The sequence below is a fragment of the Sesamum indicum genome, linkage group LG15 (assembly GCF_000512975.1).
Source record: "Sesamum indicum cultivar Zhongzhi No. 13 linkage group LG15, S_indicum_v1.0, whole genome shotgun sequence".
NCBI lineage: Eukaryota > Viridiplantae > Streptophyta > Magnoliopsida > Lamiales > Pedaliaceae > Sesamum > Sesamum indicum.
This window is the reverse complement of record NC_026159.1, coordinates 1208062-1231302: the sequence shown is the minus strand read 5'-3', so window position 1 is coordinate 1231302 and position 23241 is coordinate 1208062. Positions and strand designations below refer to the sequence as shown.

Here is a 23241-nt window from a genome sequence, read left to right as displayed (position 1 = left end):
GGTGCTTTAAAACGACCTTTCCGGAGGAAACCTCTCCACCACTAGCATTGACTCCAGTCTTTTTAAAGGATCTCCCCCTCAAATCATTACCGTCTTCGGCCCCGAGACCTCTTGCCCTCCTAAATCTGAGTCTCCTGGGGCCATTATTATCTGACTGAAGATCCACCACCTTCCCGCTCCTGAACTTTAACTTCACAGGAGAGGAATATTTGTTTTCAGACACCACCACCCTACTCTTTATCAGAGTCTTAGTTTGGTCTTTCACAGGCTTGCCAGTCTCCAGAGACTGATCACTGCCAGAGGTTAACTCACTTGCTTCACCGACACTTTCCTCAGTCCCTTCATTATCTTGTCCGTGGCCTGGTTTTTCATGACACAGTGACTCGCCTGAGGATGTAGGTGGAAGCGATGCAGCAGCATGGTCATGGGGAATGGACTGAACGACACTGTTCTGAGTTTCCTTCTTGATGGCATGCAAGGTTTTCTCGGAAACCTTCTCATTGTCAGATGGCTTAGTCTTGACCTTGCGTATCCGCTTTCGATCCTTCAGAGGAAACTTACTTTTCCTGCTTTCAACAAGTTTACTTGCTGTTTCTTCACTCACATTGTTGAGTAAACCTTTAGCATCTCTTTTCCCCTGCACATCTTGGTGGTTTAAAATGACCTTATGCGAGGAAACACCATTAGCATCATCTTTGACTCCAGTCTTTTTAAAGATTCTCCCCCTGAGATCAGCCTTGCCATCTTCTGCCCTGAGGACTCTTGCCCTCCTAAATCTGAGTCTCCTGGGGCCATTATTATCTGACTGAAGATCCACTACCTTCCCACTCCTGAACTTTAACTTCACAGGAGATGAATATTTGTTTTCAGAAACAACCACCCTAGCCTTTCTTAGAGTCTTGGTGTGATGCTCTTTCACAGGATTGCCAGTCTCCAGAGACTCATCGCTGTCAGAGATTAACTGGTCTGCTTCACCAACACTTGTCTGCTTCACCAGTGACTCATTGCTGTCAGAGATCAACTTGTCCGCTTCACCAACACTATTCTCTGTCCCTTCGTTATGTTGTTCGTGGCCTGGCAAAGAGGAAGATTTTGCATGACACAGTGAATCAGCTGAGGATGTAGATGGAAGTGATGAATCAGAATGATCATGGGGAATGGATTGAGAGACACTGTTTTGAATTTCCTTCTCGATGGCAAGCAAGGTTTTCCCGGAAGCTTTCTCATTGTCGAATGGCTTAGTCTTAACCTTGCGTATCTGATCTTTCACAGGAAACTTCTCGATGGCATGCAAGGTTTTCTCGGAAATTTTCTCATTGTCGGATGACTTAGTCTTGACCTTGCGTATCCGATTCCAATCCTCCACAGGAGTAATCAACTTCAAGTTTCCAGCTTTTCTTGATCTAGCGGATGCTGTCTTAATGGGGGAACTTTTAGGGGGCTGGGTAACAGCACGAGGTGCCAATATTTTCTTTGCAGATGCTTTGTACGCTGTTATATCTCGGACTGTTTTGGCATCACTGTTTCTTCTCCCTTTTCCACGTATACCATCTGAATTGTCAGAAGAAGAAGGTGATTCGACCATAACCGCTTTTGACTTTACGGGAGCCATATGCTGCTTGGACGGATAAGTTGTCTTTTTCTCAGGTCTTGACATTTTATTATCTGTCGGGGAAGCTGATTCTGCAGGAACTTCAACTCTTTTAGATGGAAAGACTACACTCTTAATGATTTCAGGGGGATCAGGTGAAGGGAATTTCTTAGAAGATGAAGGCTTGTTTTTTGGCAAAAGGGTCCTTCTAACAGGTGAAGCATTTTCTCCCGCCGAATAAGTTTTAACATCCGAGGACGTTTTGGGTTTCTGTGAAAAGGATTTGATATCAGGAGAAGGCTTCAGGTTAGGTGAATGGTTCTTGGTACTTGTCAAAGACTTCTGCTTGACAACCTTTCCCTTGTCCGAGGATGTCTTGGGATCTGGGGAACAGGATTTGGTACTAGGAGACGGCTTCAGGTCAGGTGGAAGGTTCTGGCCATCTGCTGGAGGCTTATAGTTAACAACCTTTTCCTTCTTCCGCTCATCAGAAACTATCATCCGCACAGGATTCAGCTCATAAGTAAAACATTTTGTAATTCTCTTTCGTAGAGGCTTCCTTGCCTCATTTTCAAACGAATGTTTTCTTCCATATTTACAGAAATCATGGCAAGAACCAGTGGAAGCTCTAAGATAATGAGGAACCACATTTTGACTACCACTCGCGGAATCTGATTTCACGGTTGAATGTCTAGTTAAACCATCCCCAGCATGGTATGAACCAGAGAATGCTCTGCTACAACGGGCATGAGTGCTGTGTACATCATTCAGAGACCCCGAACTCCCAGCAGAATTTCTGCTTATGATCCTGCCATCCAATTCACGTTTTTCAGGGGTTACCAATGAATCAATACTTCCTTCAGCCATGAAATGGACAGTTCTGGAAAACCCAAAATCCTGCAAATAAAAAGATACATACAAGTGATCAAATGTAACTGCATTAAGAAAGTTATAATGCTGTATAAGAAGCAAACACTTCAAGAAAAATAATATTTCCAAAAAGTACTCGATTTAGATGTAGAAAATGAGTAATATTCGACCCTCTCATTCTTAAGAATTTGGTGAATAAGTTGCAGTAGTTTATGATTTCTCGAAGACGCTCCACCTTAACATACTTGCAAGGTTACGATAAACTCCGTCCAAACCCATTAATAATCATAAATTACAACGAAGAAAGAAAACAGACTGAAAGCTGAAAGCATCCCTGCTAGCTTATTTTCAATGCCATATGCACTTAGCATTGGGATATGACCAAACTGCCTTTACAAAAAGAAAAATTTCAACACATTCCTCGTCCTGGAAATATCAAACAGTCAACTTAACAATTCGCAAGATGCAAAATCAATAAAGTTCCAGGAAATGCAACACCAAATCAAAACCACAATAAAGACTTAATCCCACTGTTGGCATTTGAAGAACAATACATATAGGACTAAATGAGAGATGATTTGGTTGCCACATCAAACAGTTAAGACCAAAAACACTTATTGGCAGAACAAAGAAAGTATAAAGATTCTAAAAAGTATGATCACTACATACTAACGTAATACACATGTTTATTCCAATTGAAAGAAAAAACAAACTAGCAACGTATGCTAATAACACTCTTCTCCGGCCTCAGCACGAATTCATTCACGAAACCAAATGCACAATGCAAATGAAATGATTGACGAATGTCTCTCCTTCCATTATTGTTCCAGAGGTTTGAACATGCAATTTCATTGATATACAACAAACAAAATATTAAATTTGGCTAACAATCTCTAAGAGATGAAAATAAACTCCAGTCTGGATGGGGAAATCCAGAAGTTCAATTCTTGATCCCATTAAAGACAGGAATTCTGATTTGTCATCATTAAGTAGTATATAACACACAAACAAGCACCTTGCAACTTGTCTAAAACCAGTCAATCACCCTGGGAGACGTACCTTTTCCTAAAGAAACCAAAGGCAAATTGAAGACGAGGCAACTCACAGAAAGCCAATTACAAAATCTACAACAAGACTTGCAAAAGAAGTAATCCAATCAACCAACAATCACACGATCACCGCTAAAAATATAAATCTTCGAACAAATTCTCGTCCAAAACATTAAGGCAAAAAACAGCCTATAACCGATTCAGTGGCTCTTGAAATTGCTGCAGCATCAAAAGACTACCTTCCAACATCCCCCAGACATAGAACTATGTAAAACTAAAAAATAAAAACAGATAACCCACGATAGACACATAAGAAAAAGGAGGTTACAATGCATTAATGATGGGACAATCAAGAAGTCCAAGAATCCGCGTACCTATCCCCCTTCCCTGCTGAAGCCCCCTTCTTTCCTTCGTCACTGCTTAACCGCAAAGCAAAGGAAAAACGTTAGGAAGAAATGAAATCAAACGAGGGCCATCCAAGAAACAGAATCAAGACATCCTAAAGCAGAGGAAGAAGAAGCCCCACCTTTTCCATATACAATCAAAGTCTTCACATAATTTTAATCTTCCATTCTTAAGTATTAATATTTAATATATGTTTGTTGTTGTTGTTGGTCGAGAGAGAGATCGTGCAAGCAACGCCTTTAAGTTTTGATGAGTTCTGGGGAGTTCTGTAAGGAGGCCTTTGCGCGTTTGTTGTTGAACAATCTCTGGTGAGGAGAGAGAAAGGTTTATTCCGTTCCGTGCCGTGTGTGAGTGTGAGTGTGAGTGTGTGTGAGAGAGAGAAAGCGCTGGAGCACGCAATGATGGAAGGTGGGAAAATGCGCTTTTAGAGGAAGGTCGGCGCCAGTTTTACTTTAATATTCGTCTCATTCTCATTCTTTCACTCATTCCTCTCCATACCATATTCCCTTTTTCTTTTTCTTTTTCTTGAATTGCAAAACTTAGGTACTAAGTATATATAATAAAATAAATGTTGGACCACCTAAACATATAACTTATATGTAATTTTTTTAATTTAGAAATTCAATCTCGTATATTCGTTTTTTTGGTTCGTGCCACTAATAATTAAGTGAATAATATGTTTGCACAAATTATCAAAATTCTAATACTAATATAAAGAATTAAGTCTATTTAATAGTAATTATAAATTAATTATATATATATTTGATATTGATAATTAATATAAATTAATTATTGAAGATTGAAATCGATAATGTAATTGTTGATTGTGAAAAGTTGCATCAACATTGCACACCGCGCCAACTTCAACCCATACTAGGGTGCTGTCGTGTTCACAGCGCCACAACTTGAGCCCATGCCACCATTCTATGTTCTTGGGAGTTGGAAGTGGGTTAGTGTTGCTATGTAATTTGAATGGGGTTAGATTGCAAAGATATTTTACTAGTTGGAATTAAGTTGGGAAATTGTTTATTATTAAGAGTGGATTGGTTTAGTGCAGAATCTGAGTTCTGCAGCAATGGGATGGGTTTCTTTAATTAAGCCACTAATAATTGCGTTGGTTGGTTTGGTTTAAAATAAGACTTAACTAAGCAAGTGAGATTAAATAATAATGAAGAGTTTGCAGTGGAAGGGTGCATGGATTTCTGTATGATTCATGGGAATCACATCACTTAGCCTAGGATTCTATTTCCTACACTTGCTTTTCCCACCCCAAATCAAATCAAACTTCCCACATGCTTCAGATGTAGCATCTTACTTGCTACTGTCATCATATCATATCATTACAAAATAAGAAAGCCCACCATCTCTCTCTCTCTCACACACACACACACATGAGTTGGACCAGTTGGTAGACTGAGATTGTCAAACCTACTTTCACCCTCTACTCAAAACAAGAGTTAACTTAATCTAAAGAAATTTGGCCATTCTGAATACAAAGAGGATATTAGTACAAGCTCCAAAGTTTCATATCAATACTATTTTTAAATGTAAAAATTGTGCTTTCAATTGCTTATGAATACAAACAGGGGTATCAGATTTAGTAGCTGATGTGTGGGTTTTACAGTTTACACCATTGTTTTTCTGGCACTTTAAAATGAATAAGCATGCTGTCCCGGTGCAACAGCTATGTTTTACCAGATTTTCCGTACGATGGTAGTGACGTTCAAACAAGTATACTAAAGCTATCTACAAAATTTACCATTAGTTTGTAACTGGTGTTTATCACTTCTTACGACCTGAGACGGTCTTCTTCACAGCTCCCACTGATACCAAGAACTGATCGAGAGATGATAGGGTCCTCATGTCGTCTGGGGGGAAATAACTGGCAGCCTTTCCCAGAAGTGATGTGAAAAGAAGGGATAGGGAAGGGCGTGTAACATAGCGTTCACCCAAAAGATCATCGAGAAAGGCAAATGCTGCTAAAAACTCGGATCTGCTCGCATTAATTGGGGCAGCAAAGTGAGCGGGGATTATTCTCTTGAACCTCCAGTCCCGTGCAATTCGATCAATCCAATCTTGGACCTGAAGTTTTCAAGGAAAGGTATCAATGAGGAGAACAATACCATTTGAATTACTTTTGATCTTTACAGTTTGTATGGTCTTAAGAATTAGGTTTATCTGCTAGGTGGGACCACCACTGTACAATTACTTCGTTAATCGTTAGACCACCACTATGCAATTATTTCTGTGTGCTTTATGCTTACACACATAGTAACCCTATGCGATCTATACATTTTGAAGTACCTAGCACTATATCTAATAGCACTAAAAGCCAATTTACAAAGAATATGATGAGTTGCACATCAGGTAGTACATAAAATGCAACACTTCATATATTATTGATGAGGGGACTATTAGGAAACAAAGTGGAAGATATGCTGGATTCAGTGCTTAACATGCAGACGTTGATGGATTGGAGATGCTGATTTGCAGCATATATGAATTTCATATAGAAGCAAACAATTGACCAACTTGCCTTTTCAGGAACTTTGCTGAAGACTAGAGTCTTTACAATGGGCGAGACGATCAGCTTCTGTGACATTTGAGAAAAGCTAGCATTGGGCTCCAACAGATTTGAGGGGCCAAGAAACAAGATCTGAAGGACCATTCTTTCCCATCCTGTAATCAAAGAAAATGAATGAGGGTACAACCTTAAAAGGGCCTTGAAGGATGTCAGCCTTCAAATTGCACATGTGTCTTCTTCAGTTCATAGCCATCAAGCACATCATAAGCTGCTTTGCATGAAACTTACCCTTTTGTCTGTTCATCTTGTTGTCAACAACTGGTTCATCAGGGACTTCTTTACCTTTACTTAGAATTTTGACAGCCAAGCCATTCTTTGCAGATGATAGTAACGAGTCTTTGCTAATACATTCAGGAGGCTGTCTAGGAACATATATTACAGCATCAGTCACTAGTAGTGTCCTCGTGCGCTTATGATAGAATGCTACCTCAACATAAGGTCCAATTCCTGACGCATTATGCCATAAAAGAACAAATATTTTTATGCAATAATGTAAGCTAGGGTTGGTTGAAGGACAAATTAACTCAAGAAAGAAATAGAATAAGTGCAGTACCAACTTCAGGAGAGCTCAAAACTTTCTGTTCGATTTCATCAGCCCATGGGGCAGATGCATCCTCATCCTTCAATGTTTTGGCACGAAAAATCCCAAAAAATTCGAGGGGCAAATTCAAGGGCCAGCTCCACTGCCTAGGTGCCACCCACACCTGTGCTTTAGGAAACTTTCTTGAAAATGGACCAACAAATATTTTATGCTCATATGCAAATGTAGGTAGGATTATGTATTCCACAGGAGCACCTAATTCTTTCAGAAGCTGCAAAAATGAAAGAAGAGAGGTATTAAGAGAGCATATCAGTATGCTCAAATGTACAACAAATGCTCAACGAGCTGCTGACGTCTGCATTGTTAAGTCATGCAAGCAAGATCAGTGCATTCAGCATAGACTGATCCTGTAACTTCTTTTACTTTCTCCATTAGTCTAATGCACAGAAATTACTGCTTGTTCCATTAGCTATAACAGACTGGCCTAATAAAAAGTAACATTCAAGTATCACCAGTCAAAAAGATTGTCTAGAACCAAAAGAAAATCAGAATTTCTCAATGCAGCTATCGTTGATCACCTGGATGCACTCTTTGGTTGGAGCAATAGGGGCATGAACCCATAATCCCCCTGACTTCAGCTTGATAACCGTCATTCGAATGTTTGTTGACACACTACTGAAACCCAGCGCTTGCTCTTGCTCAAACAGCCATATGCTATCCTTCACAGCCTGAAATTCTAACATATAAAACAGTAAGAACTCAGACAGCAAGAACCCTTAACACTACGCACAGCAGTATCTACAGAATCTGAGCATTGGTCGACACATCAACGTTGTATACAAGCAGAATTATAAACAATTATTGGCACTTAACTCAGTTTCTTATAAAAGGTAGCTCATTTTATCAAAAAAAAATAGCTTCACATCTCAGCACCTGGGTAGTATGGAAAGGAAAAATAAAGAATCAACCAACAGAAACAGCTTGAATTGACAGTAAGTACTAACCTCGTATCTTATAGTACGGCGGTTGAGAAAAGGACCAAGGGGGAAGGGAAAGCCAGTGAAGTTGAAGTAAAATCTCCCTCCAGGACCAGCCTGGCCGCTAGCTGCGGCGGCAGCAACGACCAAACTCACTTCATTTCTGTCCTTCCTTCTATTGGGTATCACTGGAAAGCACACACTCTTTAACGGCGACCCACTAACAAAACTGGAATTCAGCTCCCGGGATGTCAATGGAGAAGATTTCGGTGAAGGCACTGCAATGGCCGCCATCTTTTTCCGATCAAGAATTTGTCGTACAAACTCACTCCACCACTAGATAGCATAAAGAAATCAACGTTTACAGTTGGTAGAGTGGATTCAGTTTCAGGACAAGGCAGGGAAATACGACACAACTCCACATTTCTAAGTTCAAGGTTAATATTGCAACACGTGGGAGGTTGATGTTCATTTTATCCTAGTTGGAATTTTTGGATTTCCTTTTTTTTTTTTGTGTATTTTAAGTGGATGACCTCATGAGTTTTTTCGTGGATGACATGAATGTAGTGAACTTCCCAGAACTTCTTTAACTAAACATTCATTTTTTTTGGTTAAGGTCGACTGTACTGTAGGATGTAGATGATTGTATTTGCAGTTGAAAACTTCTTACCCTCAGTTTTAGAAACAAATGCAATCCACCCGTTCTGCCCACAATGCAAATATTTAACTTATATGTACATCAAGCAATAGAGTTCCATACAGTCTTATGACAAAACCATAATGAAAGCAGAGCCACCATTCTGGGCTAGAACTACTGCTACAAAGAACAAATGACACTAGTAGGACAAAATTGTTCCCCACTCTGAAGTAAAAAGATCAACACTAACTACCCAACCAGTTCCACAGCAGCATTAACAAATTGATTCTTGGAATGGAGCAGTTAATTTAAGGAGATAAAAGAGATATATTGCTAGTGCAAAAAGCCCGGCGTGGTGGGATTGCCAGGATGCCAAAAGTTTCAAGCCAACAGTGCTTATCTTGCAGATGCCAAGAGGGATCTCGTAAGGCACCAAGAGAATGAGAAAAGTGGATATCATGCAATGATCTCCCTCACTAGCCAATCCAAGGTTGGGTATGCAAAGTACAGAATGAGGAAAGACGGAAGAGCAAAGACAACTGTAATGAGAATGTACAGTGCCAGGATGGCTGCACTGGCCGGAATTGCATACAAGATGATGAGAAGAAACATGATGACAAGAGGGAACTTGGCTGTCAAGTGAACAAAGAAAACAAGGGACCTCTTGAGGGACAAATGCAGCCTCCCAATCGCATGATAACCGTTAAGCTGATGCCCATCATGAACTGATCCTGATTGTTCAGAATGATGAAAGTGATGCCCCCTCCTCTGGTTATTCCCTGTATGGCTTCCTGTCACTTTCGTGCTTGATGGCCAAACTGCTTGATGATCCCTACAGATGGTGGAATGAGATTTCACTCTGTCACCATTCATGCTCTCAAGCATCCAAAGAAGAAAGAAGTTTTTACGAGGAAATTTCAGATTCCCCCTATAAACCAAGCGCAGTGATAATAGATTGCACCAGGGGCAGGAAACAAAGAGTGGGAGCTGAAGAGGTAAAGTAGGAAATTTCACAGCAGCCCATTGTAGTCCTAGTATGCAGTTTTTGCACAAAGTATGTCCACACCACAAAACGTAGGGTATGTTTTCAACAAGGTTAAAGGATTCCCAGCATATTGGGCATTCCAGGCCTTCCTCCTCTCTGCTGGTGATAGAAGAAACTTCATCATCGGAGCAGTCCAATGAATCTCGTGCTGGCTTCAACACACCTTTCTTTGGCCCTATACTTCCAGCTAAACAACTTGATGCAAAATTCCACATCTTGCAGCCAGCTAAAACCACTACAAAGTGAATATTTCACATCTAGACGGCAGAGACTCAAGTTCCTGAGAGATTGAAAAAGAAGAGAAGGTAAAAAAAGTCACCAGGAAATAGATGAGTAGTGCAGATCCAGTTTAGCCAACTGAGTAATAAGCTTCTTAAAAGGATTTCACTTATTACTTCACAAGAATAAAAAAATTTAGTTAATTCAAATAAACATTGATCCTGTTGAATCGACATATATTATCTGAAAGTTATAAAGCATTATCTCATCAAAAATTCTTGACATCAACTCCACCACTGAAAGTGGCTTTCCAACATGAAAGTTATAAAAGAATGCGATTCACAAGCTGAAGCTCATCGAAAGAGTTCCAAAAGTGTCTGCATCATGAAACTCAGGAAAACTTAGCATCACCTTCTCACTCTCTGTCACAACCCTATTCCCAACAGTTACAAATTAAGTTGACTGTCATCCTCAACCAACAAATTTATTGGCACAAGACAACAACTATGTATTTGCATATCAATGTTCATGTCCCTATCAAAGGTGTTCGTCTCAACTTTTGTCTGCTAAATTCTAGTGCGAAGGGAGTGTTACAGATTGTTTACAAGAAAAACATCTTTCACTGTGAAGACAGCAACCCAACTATTCCGACTTGCTACAGCAACTGAACCTGATTTGGATCAACCACGTACAGACTGGACAAATCACTGGAGCTAAGTTTACTTGATCATGGAATGCCTTACTTGAATACGAACTGATCTTTAAAAAGGAAAAGTCAATAAAAATAGTTTTCATGAATGTTGCTGTTTGTTTCGTTGCACTACAGTATATCCAACTGTAGCATATTTGAAACAGTAATAGAATGCCAAACATCTCAAACAAAATTTAGTTAAAAAAAGTAAAAATTATATCTAGCTCAGTTCGAAACATCTCAAATGACTTTCAGGTTCAGCAAGCCTAATATCAGCGAGTCCCTTCTGATTAATTTTCAAGATGCCACAAACATTCTTCCAATAGGAGCCACCCGGGATCAGTCCTCGTAGATCCATGCACAATAGCAGGTATACATCACAAGACACCCACTAGCTACATTCTCAATCATTCAAAAACAACACCGGCTAGCTTAATTGATTCCAATAACTAAACTCAACAAACCGATATCCATAATCAATCATTCAAAAATAACACCGGCTAGCTTAATTGATTCAAATAACTAAACTCACAAACCGATATCCATAACCACCTTTAGAGCCACACTAAAATATCAGAGTCAAAAAAACACAACGGTACATATAAAGGCACACAACAATAAATCATCATAACCTTCTGCTGATCCAAACAAGAACAGAATAACCAGCAAACATCAACCACAGGAGATCAACGAATCCAAAACAACATTAAGATGCGACCAATTACCATATGATCGGAGCTAGATCAGATAACGGCGGAGGGATGAGGTGTGCGTAAAAGGACGAAATAAGATCCCACGATCGTCTCTCTCCTCTCGCACTCTGATGGCTCTCCGGTGTGACTTGTGCGGCTGAGCTGACGCCTTTTTGCTTCTCTCTCTCGATAAAAATCAACGCAGCACTCAAATTTCTCTTGTTAATATCGAATCGGTATATAAATTTTTGGCAGAATTGCTTTATAAAGACAGTGTTTGGATAGGGGAAATTTAAAAGCTGAATACCTTCCTTTTTTCCTTTTTTTTCCTTTTATTTTTTGTTTTAAATAATCCTCATTTCCGAAGAACTAAAAATTTTAAAGGGTTGGGCCTAACAGGTTTCAAGAAAGTGGCCCAATTCCTTAACAGATAGATCTGTCTGTCACAATTGGGCCAACTTAGGGAATCCCCGGCCCAAATTCAATAAGAATATATTTTGATACATTAACAAAGAAATTTCATTTCTTCTTCTTTTTTTTAAAAAAATAAAAAAATAAAAATACTCAATTCTGTGCTCATTACATCAAAATATCAAAATTAATTAAATATATAAATAAAATTAAAACCATATATTAAAATATTTTAAAGTAAATTAAGTATATTAGATCAATATTCATAAATTTAATTACATTTATTGCCCTGTATATTAAGGATTGGCAAAACAAGGACTTTAAATATAGAGATAATAAAAATTATCCCAAAATTATTTTTTTTTTTTGACAATTGTAGGACTCCGACCATTAAATTTTTAAAAGTGACCAAAATTTGCTTACGTGGACCAAAATTAAAACTTTTTTTAGAAATTTTTATTTTTTATGGCGATGTATGCACTTTATCTTTGTATTTAATATATCTATATATATAATTCAGTAATATTATAAAAAAATAATTAATTTAAATAAATAAAAGAAATGATTTTACTCTATTTTTTTAAAAAAATAAAAATAATAAATTATTTTTTTAAATAATTTAATTATAATCATTAATATCAATATTAAATTTAACGGACAATTTAGGATATAGTCCCGATTCCGAACAATGATGCAGGAATTAATTAATAGGGGAAAAGCGTGCGTGGCCCAAACAACTCATAATAATCTTTGCTACATTCTCACTCGTTGTTTTGTCCTTTTTCGACGTTAATCAAAATGTAATAGTGTGCTTTTTCAGGTTGTCCCTCAAACTGCTGAAAAAAGGGGTCCTAACATTCTGAATATTAAAAGAAAAAGTGAGATTGTTGCTCACATGTTGTTGTCATAAAAAAATCTTGGGCGTATATATATCATTCCAACCAATTATTGTGGTTAAGCACATGCAACACTGCATCTACACACTTCCTTTTTCTTTTTCCATTGTGGTATGTGTCTGCGTGTATATAATAAATAATTTTTTTTATATAATTAGAGATATAAATGTTGTATTTAAAAATTAGTGCGACGATGTCATTAAACGTTAAGTGTATAAGATCTTTTTTTCTTTTTTATATTAGTATAGATAACTTTGGCTGATTTCTTAACTACCCTCGACTCTAATTACCATGAAAAACTTGTGTTTTGAGCGTAAATATAATTTTATTTTGACGTTTAATTAACCCTTTTTTAATAGTTACTTTTGAAATTAAATTTCATTAAAATTGCGTTCATTAAATGTCAAAAAAAAAAAAAAGAAACAAAGAAAAAAAACGTACTATTTCACAACCTTTTGAAGGAAGTAACGAATAGCATAATGATGAGTTTTTACTTCCCAACCTATTTGTCCATATGATTTGATTTATTACCAGTACAGATACCTCATTTCTCTTGAAGTGATTATGGATCAATTGAAACATTAATAAAAAAGTATAATAGTACATCTCAATGGGGTCCGACCACTAATGTGCATTGTCCCTTAACTTTTTCTTGATCATGTGAAACATGTAAGAATTTTTAGGTTTTGTGATATGATCGGACCCGAATTGTGTTAAAATTTGAAACAGAGGGGCGTCTCTCTTTTTTAAGTTCGTTCATAATCTTAAAAAGTGGATCGTCTTATATGTTCTTTATTGTTGTAAATGTAAAACATGTTACGAGAATTCTGTGCGTTTTGATTGAGTAATATTGTTATATATGATTTGAATCAGGTGAAAAAGTTAAAACAAATGAGAACCACTACTTTTTTTAGATGTACGTTTATGATCTCATAAAGTGGGCTGGTTTGATATGAATGGGAATTTGATCGGACCCATATTTTCGTTCTTATAGTTGGCAGATAACTCAATGATCGATATGTGGGTTCTCGCACTCGGGAGATCGCTCATTCAGCCAAGATGTTTGTCGTACGGCTGTTAGGACCACCGAAAGGTCAAGTGGGTTGATTTCACTTAGGTTTGGATGGTCCATGTATGAAAATTTGTACATAAGCTGCTTTTAATTTAGCATTGGAGAATTGGTCCTAACCACTGCCTTTGTTGTCTTGTAATAGTACTATACTGCTTTCTATATTAACTGCAATGGTCCTTTGTTTCATTTTCATCGTCCTTTTTGGATTTCAGCTGTTCAAATTGGTGCAATATGGTATCTACGTAGTAACTTTGCTGAACAACAAAGGGCCAACAAAAAATGGTATTTTCTTTTTGGCTGTTCTCTTGATAAACGAACATGGCAATGTTGTTACAGAACCAATCAGCTCCGAGCAAGTGGACACATATGATACCTGTGCGCTAAAATTACCTAGTTCCCATGAAATTGGATGATCCTAGGTACCTAATTAGGCTTAGATATGTTCCAATGTGTTGATTTGTTCAAATATCTTGATATGGCCTAATTCTTATCAAAGTATTTGATAATACCACATATATATATATATATATATATCTTGATTTATTACGGCTTTCGAAACCCTTAATGACCTGACTATATATAATTTGGCTACTTCATAAAGTATGAGTTGAAATGATTACTTCGATTTGAATAAATAAGGTTGACCTGTACACAAAATGTTAGGCTTGCTGATATGGCCCCCAACTAAGCCTTTTTTATACTTAAGTTAGTATTGAAACTTGAGGTTATAGGAATGATATTTAATAGTTGTAATAAAAGGCATATGTTGTTAAATAATTTAAAAGGTATTTATAGATGCTTATGTGCCAAAATCCATAAGGGTCGCGCGTTGTTTAAATGGTCATAAGATGATTTTGAGATCTATAATTAATAATTTGAGCTTTTGGGTTATACGGGTTGCATCGCTCAAAAAATTGGAATTTTTCTCATTTATGGAGGACAAGCCTGTCATTTGGGGCTTATTTATTGTATTTTTCCTAGTATATAGGAATCCTAATAGCTTCATATATATATGTATATAGGTGTAAAAAATTAAATTTAATTAGACCAAATCAATTACTATAGTACAAAATTATTTAATAACATATTCTCATTTAACTATCATTTTCTTTTCTCATCTCCGCACCCACCTACGTACTGCTTATATATGTACCAAATAATACCGACATCTACTCTTGATTAATGCAACATCACTAGTACAGTAGTAATTTACTATATTCAAGACTTTCGTTAATTCCTCATCTTTCTATGTACTACCATTAATCCCTTCTCACGCATCTTCTTCCCCCATGGTTATCCTGACCCCTCCCACATGCCTTCCCTTGATCAACAACCCCATTTCTCCTTTTCAAGGTGAAGCTCTATCTATGTCTTTGTCTATGTGTGTGTGTTTGATTACGTAATGGATGCTGACTCAGAGGTATCCCAAGTGCAGGTGCTGCGGAATACTCCGGCAAGAATCATCGGAGGACAGCAGCGAAAGCGAGGACAATCAAGTCTCTGCCGCCGGCGAATGTTACGCATGCACTCAGGTGGGAGTCCCGGTTTTCCACTCCACCAGCTGCGACAAAGCCCACCAACCCGTGTGGGAGGCTTCCGCTGGTTCTTCCTTGCTCCCCATAAAACACCGCTCGCCCGGCCAGAAAGCCAGCTCCGCCCAGTCCTCCACCAGCCCGGAGAAGCCCACCTTCGGGAGAGTGTTGGACCCCAGGAGCAAGCGGGTCCAGAGATGGAACCGCGCGGTCTTGTTGGCTCGTGGCATGGCGCTGGCTGTGGACCCTCTCTTCTTCTACTCACTGTCGATTGGCCGGGGTGGCTCGCCTTGCTTGTACATGGACGGAGGCTTGGCAGCGGTTGTGACGGTGGTTCGGACGTGCTTGGACGCGGTGCACCTCTACCACTTGTGGCTGCAGTTCCGGCTGGCGTACGTGTCGAGAGAATCGCTGGTCACGGGGTGCGGGAAGCTCGTGTGGGATCGACGTGCAATCGCTGCTCATTATCTGCGGTCGATCAAGGGATTCTGGTTCGATGTTTTTGTGATTCTGCCTGTTCCTCAGGTTAGAGACCAGACCACATACTCTTTCTTAAAATTTTCGATATGCAATAAAATATTAAATTAATTATTATATTTTTATTTTATTTAAAAGAGTAGTGATGAATGATAGGAGTCTTAAGAGAATAGGGCCCAGTTAGTTTGGATGACGTGAGAGGAAGTACAGACATGCGTGCATGGCAACCCACGTTCGTATATATTACAAAAATAGCTAGATATTCAGGCGGTTGGTCAGGGGGGGCGGACTGAATGTTGTTACAGACCAGAAATAGAGGGTGCACGCAGACATTCAATTAGTAGTATCTTTTTCTTTTCATTTCTATGTATATATTTATATATATATATATATAGTATGATAAGGTAAGGGAGTGATCGATCTGTCCAAAAAGGTACATGCTAGACGGGGGAGAAATCTTCACGTAATTAGGACAATTCTGTCACCTCCAGTGAATTCTAACTCAAGTTGTATTTAATAAATTTATATTAATTATATGACAAGTATAATATAATATTTATTATATAATTAATGTACAGTAAATTTCTTTTTTTCCAAACTTGGTTAGGCCCCCGGGCTCTTCTATCGTGAATTGGATGGATTGTTATTACAAATCATATTTTATTTTTATTCTTTTAGAATATATTTGTCACCTGTATAAAGTTGATCATATCGTGTATTTAATTAGAAAAAAATTCTACATGTAACATATATATATTAAAGTACAAGATTCAGTACGATTTAGAATGAAAAATTCAATCCGCTGTCTATAATGCTTTAACCATGGAAACAGGCTTGTAAAGCATAGTGATTATCCCATGAACTACTTAAATTTTCCAAATCTTATTCCATCTTTTATTACAACAAAAATATTTTTGTCTATTTTATTAAAAAAAAAATTGATATACGTATGTTGAATGTAATAAAATATAGAAAATAATTTGAAAAAAGAAATTGAACAACGTCGAGAAATTCTGTGACTACTGATACATTTGAGTTTTCGACTGGTTTTCTCAAGTTGTTTTACGTGTTTTTGTTGTCATCCAGGCCGTGTTTTGGTTTGCAGTGCCGAGGCTGATCAAAGAGGAGCGAATAAAGCTTGTAATGACGATTCTCCTGCTCATCTTCTTGTTCCAATTCCTACCTAAAGTCTATCACAGCATATGCTTGATGCGAAGAATGCAAGAAGTCACAGGCTACATCTTCGGCACGATATGGTGGGGTTTCGGCCTTAACCTCATAGCCTACTTCATTGCTTCGCACGTACGTTTATCTCGATCTCCAACTCCTCCCGTTGTCCCCCTCAGACGTTCCAAAATTTGCTGTCAATTAACTCTATGCTGTTCACAGGTTGCCGGTGGATGCTGGTACCTTCTTGCCATTCAACGTGTGGCATCGTGCCTTAAGCAGCAGTGCAGCAGATACGGCTTCTGCAGTCTCTCTCTGTCCTGCTCAGAGGAGGTTTGTTCCCAGTTTCTGTTGCCATCCAGCACTATTGGAAATCCGTGCGGTACTAACACAACGGCTGCGCTTAGAAAGCCGCTGTGTTTGGATGTCAACGGGCCGTTTCCTTATGGAATATACGAATGGGCTCTTCCTGTTGTATCGAGCAGCTCTGTTGCTGTCAAGATTCTTTATCCCATTTTCTGGGGACTTATGACCCTGAGGTAAGTACCGTGACAATGTTTAATTAGTTGAATCTCTCTGAGTTCTTCAGTAACGAAGTAAAAGTGTTGTGTTGATATGGTTGCAGTACTTTTGGCAACGACTTGGAACCGACGAGTCAGTGGCTGGAAGTGATGTTTAGTATATGCGCTGTGCTTAGTGGTTTACTGTTGTTCACTCTGTTGATCGGGAATATCCAGGTGATTTTATTTGAAGTCTCGACTCTACTCAAAATATAGTGGATTGAAATTGCGACTGAAGATCGCTTGTAATAGGTTTTTTTGCATGCTGTCATGGCGAAGAAGAGGAAAATGCAGCTGAGGTGCCGAGACATGGAATGGTGGATGAGGCGGAGACAGTTGCCGTCACAACTGAGGCAAAGAGTTCGGCGTTATGAACGACATAGATGGGCAGCTATGGGTGGTGATGACGAGATGGAGCTAATTAAAGACTTGCCAGAAGGACTTAGGCGGGACATTAAGCGCTTTCTTTGCCTTGATCTGATAAAAAAGGTGTAGTAAAAGCTCATCTTTCTGCTGAAACATACTCAAGATTTGTGTTAATTAAACTTGATGACTTGTATATTCTCAGGTGGCGTTGTTTCACAACCTGGATGATCTCATCCTGGATAATATATGTGACCGTGTCAAGCCCCTTGTGTTCTCCAAAGATGAAAAGGTAGGATTCTCCTATGACAGGTCCCAGAATTTGCTCCATGTACGCTTTCTTATCTTACCTTCCAAATCGACAACAGATCATACGAGAGGGAGACCCTGTGCAACGTATTGTGTTCATCGTGCGTGGTCGTGTAAGAAGTAGCCAAAACCTCAGCAGAGGAATGGTGGCAACAAGCCTACTTAAGCCTGGTGGATTCTTCGGGGATGAGCTTCTCTCTTGGTGTCTTCGACGCCCGTTTTTAGACAGACTTCCAGCTTCTTCTGCTACATTTACCTGCCTTGAGCCCACGGATGCATATGCTCTTGATGCCAACCATCTCCGCTACATAACAGATCACTTCCGCTACAAGTTTGCAAACGAGAGGCTTAGACGTACTGCCAGATACTATTCGTCCAACTGGAGGACTTGGGCTGCTGTTAATATCCAATTGGCTTGGCGGCGTTATCTGCAGAGGATGAGACCGGCGGAGATCAGCTATGGCTCGCCCAACGTTGATAGCGACCGGCGCCTCAGACAATATGCTGCGCTGTTTATGTCGATCCGTCCTCATGATAATCTTGAATAAGACGAAATCTGTAGCTCATGATAGCTAGGCCTGTTCTTCTGATGTCACATGTGGAAGGAAGACATTTGCTGAGACAGATAGAGGACAATTTCTTTCATTTATGTAAGAATTTTCATGTATAATACAATCAGTGTGATATCATTGAGGATGATAGTTGCTGAAATAAAGAGCTGTATATAACATGATCATGTTTTGTTGTAAACAGATGATCCACTTAAGAATTTTACGTAAGAAGGAAACAAAAACGTCAAAACATAAAACAACAGGCAAATGCAAGATCATCACTCATTCATAAAGGATTAAAACATTAATTCAGCAATTTCAAATATCCACGATTTTAGATTTTTGATTTGATGTATCACCCCCAAGAAGAGATATAGCATGCCGAATTTGCGTATATTAAGGTTATAAAATTTTGATAGTATCGCATTTTGTGTTTATTTCATGTTATATTTTGATTTATTTTGTGATCAAAATGCTCCTAATTAAATATTATTTTGTAGCATTAGGACAAATGAAATGAAAAATGAAGAAAAGAACCAAAATGGAAATTCGGACAAGACTCAAACTCGATTTTTAGCAAGAATTTGGAGCTGCTTGTACTACCTTTTGATGAATGAGAAGTTTAACTAGGATTATAATTTTATTTCCAATAGTCTTTTATTTCAATTAGGAATCTATCTTTAATCCTAGTAGAATTATGTATCTAGTTACTATATATATGTGATGTAATTAACTTTAAGAGACAACTTTCGAACTCTTGAGATCTCTACGTTTTTATGAAATTTTCTTATTTTGCTTTTCATGCGTTCTTCCATGAGCATGTCTAGCTAGTTCTCTCATTCCGGTTGAAGACTTGGTGAATACTTTAATCCAACGAATTGTGAGATCTAATTTATGCTTTTTACTTTTATTCATATTGGTATTTGTGTTGTTCTCTGTACTTTTATTACAAATAATCTGATTTATTGTCAAGAATATTTGCCTAGTCAATTGAACTTGCAAATTCGTAATTGTTTGTTTAGTTCAATAACTAGTGGTAATATAGCATAATTGATCATGTAGAAGTTTTCGATTATGTTGTGGAGAATGCACAATCTAATTTAAATAAATCCTTGTAGGAATTTATTGGTTAGAATTGGGTCTTTCTAGTTCTTAATGCTGTCGGTAAATTAAATTTTGAGAACGTTTCCAAGGTTATTTACTAATTAGAAATTTAGTCAACGGACATTTCTTGACTATCCACAAGTTAAGGAAATGTGAGGTCGTTAAGTTGTATCTAAACTAATTATAAGACGAGTGTATTATACGATTGTTGTGTGATTGGTATATAATTCCAAAAAAATTATCAATCACATTATATATATAACACTTGCTCTCAAATTAATTTGAGTGAATCAAATCTGGATGAAAAATGTCAATCAGATCCGGTTAAGAATTTGTCAAGAAGATATATTAAAATGCATATATTAACGAAATTGATGGTGGCAATTCCCTCTAATTCTTTTCAACACAACTGTCAATTTGTATGGCTTAATTTTCATGTTATGTTCCTAACCAATACAAATCTTGTAATAGAAAAATATGACATAATTCATGTGTTGCAAGAAATTAAAATCGGAAGGGAGAGAGGGGGAGAGGGAGAGGTTGAGAGAGAGGAGAGATGTCAGATTGTCCTGGTGAAGCGGCCTCATTTTCTCCAAGTTTAAGGTGGTCGGAATTGTGGACAAAAATCCCAAGCACCCAATTTAGCCAGGAAATCTTTGCCCTGATTTTTACTACACATTCCTCTCACCTGATCTGGACATGGGCTCCTTCACCTCCTCCTGTTGGCCCCCTTAAGAAACATACACACACCTTTGCACAAGCACTGAAATCTCGCAGTTTCTTGATTCTTGGACCAATCTTGGTGATCCCTCCATTCACTTTGATTGTTCCAAGCAACCTTCCAGACGAAGGGTAAAAGGAGCATAATCTGTATGATAAAATAACTCTCTCCACTCAAAATGCTGTTTTTTCTTTTTCTTTGTGGGATCGTGCTATTGCTTTCTTGTTTCTGAAAAAATTCTTTTTCTGTCAATATATTGGGGCCCATTTTGAATAATTACGTTGCATTATTTGTATTCATGGATGATGCCTGCATTCATCTGTGTTTGATCATGTTCTTTCTTATCTCCCATGTTGTGGAGATGAATCAAGAATGTGATGATTTCTTCTGTTTTATAATCTTTCTTAATGCATGCTTTGAGTTCGTGTATTCACATTCTGTCGTTTTATTTCTTTTGTGGTGTTATTTTCGGCAATGTGTGGGCAACAGGTGATGATCTCGACATGAGGAGGATAAGACAACGTTATTAGTTATTTGATTGGCTGGCAAACAAGTACCTAACTAACATAAGACAGTAGCATTTTATTATGCTGTTCGCAAAGAGAAATAACTATGAACTAGTAGTAATTACAACACGTTTATTCCTCAGACAATACAGGTATAAACAGCATTCAAGCAGGCAGAATAATGTTCTTAATCAGCAATGTGGTTTAGGATGTAGTTCCGTATGCAGTGTCCCTTCAACACCTTGTTTACAAATGAAAGTAAAAAATGACGGTGAAGGGATTACACTGTTGTCTTTAATGATTAATTGTGTTGATCGTATTAGTTTCTCACTCACTGTAATGTCCTGAACCAGCACTGATGTTACTTTCAGATTTGTGTCCATTCGCTTGAATTGTGCTCAAGTTCATGATATAGTGTCATAACCTTGTGCAGGTACCTTTTCTCCTGCGTATGAGCTTGTCGTAGTGATTAGATGGGGTTGAAGTTTTCAAAGAAGGAGTCCAAAAGTTCTGAGGATTTGGGTTTGAGCTTTATCCAGAGCCAATTGGTCAATTGTCTCTGGAGAAATTATTTACGTAATTTGGTGTCCAAGCAAAGGCGGCGCATGCTAGTTGCAGGCTATGACCTTGATATGACTTATATAACGGATCGACTATTAGCAATGTCATTCCCTGCAGAACGCGTGCGAGCCATGTACCGTAATCCTATGTGGCAAGTTAAGTCCGTACTGGATATGAGACATCAGGGTTATTATAAGGTCAGCAAGTGTACATTGTTAGTATTCCCTCTACATCACCTCAAATATGATTTTTACTCGTTAGTTTCTATTCTCTCTCACTGTCTTTTGTCCTTTATTCTTGTGGCTAATAGGTATACAACTTATGTATAGAAGAAGATTACGACGAATCACATTTCCACGGACGTGTAGAGAGATATCCATTTGATGACAACCACGTCCCACCATTAGCAATGATCAAGGAATTTTGTGAAGATGTCCACTCTTGGCTATCAAGTGATCCAAAGAATATTGCAGTTGTGCACTGCATGGTATGCAAAACTTTGAGAGTTTCAGTCACTATATTATCTCTGCTCACGAATCAGTATGTTTTTATGATGCTATTTTAACTCAATTATTTAGCTAGTTCCCTTTATATCGCTTTTCTGCTTGTTAGAACCCGGTAATATGATTACTCCCTTCAGTTGAACTGGAGTAAGTCCTCAATGTTTTCATGTTTGCCTAACATGATTCTTCAATACGGCGTGAAAGCAATTCTGTATCCCTTTTCAGTGTTTTTCATTGTTTTGTCAACACGTTTTGTTTCACAGGCGGGAAAAGGTCGAACTGGCTTAATGGTTTCTTGTTATCTGGTTTACACCGGCATGTCAGCTGAGAAGGCTTTGCAAGTGTATGCAGAGAGACGAACCACCAATAATGAAGGAGTAAGTCATTTAGGTATAACTGGGCTGTCACACTGTTCGTAGAAACAAATGTAGGTATCAGTGCCTAAGTTGGAAGCTCGTGGGATGCAGAACACTTGATTCTGACTAAGTTTTTGTGGAAACAGTCTACTTAAATTTGTTTAAAAATTGAGTTACTGTGTGATGCTTACTTTCGCTCTGCAGGTCTCAATAGCAAGTCAACGCCGTTATGTTGCATACTGGGAGAAAGCACTTTCTTTCGCCGAAGGAGCTGATCACCCTTCTCCATACGTCTATTTGCCTAAACCATGTAGTAGAGAACTTCAGCATATCCGGCTATATGACACAGTCAACATCGATCAGATCTTTGTTGTGGTTTCTGAGTTGCAACCGGTAAGCAAACCCACACGTCTTCAACAGAAAATGTTGTTTTGCTGTATATAAGTTTCTGTTTCAGCCGTAACGTTTCTTACTTATGCAGATTCCGGGGCAGCGGTATTGCCCCCCAACCGAAGTCGCCAAGAGTTGCTGCAGACGGATCGGAACAGATCATGAAAGATGCAATAAGCCACGATACTACTACTCGTTCGTCGAGAGTGAAGAAGGAAAGAAAGAAGTAGTAGAGCCTCATTTGGTAGTCCAAATGGACACCGAAAGTTCCATAATCTACCAGAAAACTTGTCTTGGTTGTTATTACGAGAAACCTGTGCAAGTAAGATATTCGACACCATTCTGCTGTAACGTAAATGCTCTTATCATCGGTCACCAAAAATTGTTATTTTACAGCATTTACGCATACTTTTCACCCCATACACGAGCAAATATTGTTTTACAAGTATATAGTAACATGT

General features: G+C 38.3%; 5 protein-coding genes across 6 annotated transcripts in view; 2 read left to right on the top strand and 3 right to left on the bottom strand.

Moving 5' to 3' along the window:
* Positions 1-4351, bottom strand: part of LOC105177358 — a gene marked incomplete in the record, with an annotated part of 4996 nt that extends 645 nt beyond the window's left edge. Inside the window, 3 exon segments of the mRNA XM_020699014.1 lie at positions 821-2488; positions 3885-3926; positions 4037-4351. Coding sequence (XP_020554673.1) covers positions 821-2458 — 1638 coding nt within the window.
* LOC105177300 lies at positions 5420-8434 on the bottom strand. Its single transcript, XM_011100399.2, has 6 exons — positions 8045-8434; positions 7619-7768; positions 7053-7311; positions 6728-6946; positions 6452-6594; positions 5420-5997 (listed from the first exon to the last, which is right to left on the bottom strand). The coding sequence occupies exons 1-6, from the start codon at positions 8309-8311 to the stop codon at positions 5698-5700; spliced, it is 1338 nt and encodes a 445-aa protein (XP_011098701.1). The 5' UTR covers positions 8312-8434; the 3' UTR covers positions 5420-5697.
* Positions 8438-11582, bottom strand: LOC105177301. The gene is made up of 2 exons (XM_011100400.2): positions 11335-11582; positions 8438-9979 (listed from the first exon to the last, which is right to left on the bottom strand). The coding sequence occupies exon 2, from the start codon at positions 9912-9914 to the stop codon at positions 9111-9113; it is 804 nt and encodes a 267-aa protein (XP_011098702.1). The 5' UTR covers positions 9915-9979; positions 11335-11582; the 3' UTR covers positions 8438-9110.
* Positions 14817-18803, top strand: LOC105177299 (cyclic nucleotide-gated ion channel 2). Its single transcript, XM_011100398.2, has 8 exons — positions 14817-15033; positions 15116-15737; positions 16776-16991; positions 17079-17395; positions 17482-17593; positions 17669-17905; positions 17985-18071; positions 18148-18803. The coding sequence occupies exons 1-8, from the start codon at positions 14993-14995 to the stop codon at positions 18634-18636; spliced, it is 2121 nt and encodes a 706-aa protein (XP_011098700.1). The 5' UTR covers positions 14817-14992; the 3' UTR covers positions 18637-18803.
* Positions 20258-23241, top strand: part of LOC105177298 (phosphatidylinositol 3,4,5-trisphosphate 3-phosphatase and protein-tyrosine-phosphatase PTEN1) — a 3658-nt gene continuing 674 nt past the window's right edge. The window contains exons 1-6 of one of the 2 annotated variants that reach the window (XM_011100397.2): positions 20258-20595; positions 21404-21728; positions 21842-22018; positions 22298-22411; positions 22595-22783; positions 22872-23106. In XM_011100397.2, coding sequence (XP_011098699.1) covers positions 21444-21728; positions 21842-22018; positions 22298-22411; positions 22595-22783; positions 22872-23106 — 1000 coding nt within the window. In that variant the 5' untranslated portion in view covers positions 20258-20595; positions 21404-21443. Of the gene's footprint in view, positions 20614-21403; positions 21729-21841; positions 22019-22297; positions 22412-22594; positions 22784-22871; positions 23107-23241 lie in introns of both variants that reach the window. The other variant, XM_011100396.2, reaches the window with a different exon arrangement.

Coding starts and splice junctions, on each gene's coding strand:
- LOC105177300 (XM_011100399.2), bottom strand. CDS start 8,311: ATGGCGGCCATTGCAGTGCCTTCACCGAAATCTTCTCCATTGACATCC. Junction 7,769..8,044: donor GCCGTACTATAAGATACGAG/GTTAGTACTTAC, acceptor TTAGAATTTCAG/GCTGTGAAGGATAGCATATG. Junction 6,595..6,727: donor CAAGATGAACAGACAAAAGG/GTAAGTTTCATG, acceptor CTTTGATTACAG/GATGGGAAAGAATGGTCCTT.
- LOC105177301 (XM_011100400.2), bottom strand. CDS start 9,914: ATGTGGAATTTTGCATCAAGTTGTTTAGCTGGAAGTATAGGGCCAAAG.
- LOC105177299 (XM_011100398.2), top strand. CDS start 14,993: ATGCCTTCCCTTGATCAACAACCCCATTTCTCCTTTTCAAG. Junction 15,738..16,775: donor TGATTCTGCCTGTTCCTCAG/GTTAGAGACCAG, acceptor GTTGTCATCCAG/GCCGTGTTTTGGTTTGCAGT. Junction 17,396..17,481: donor TGGGGACTTATGACCCTGAG/GTAAGTACCGTG, acceptor ATATGGTTGCAG/TACTTTTGGCAACGACTTGG.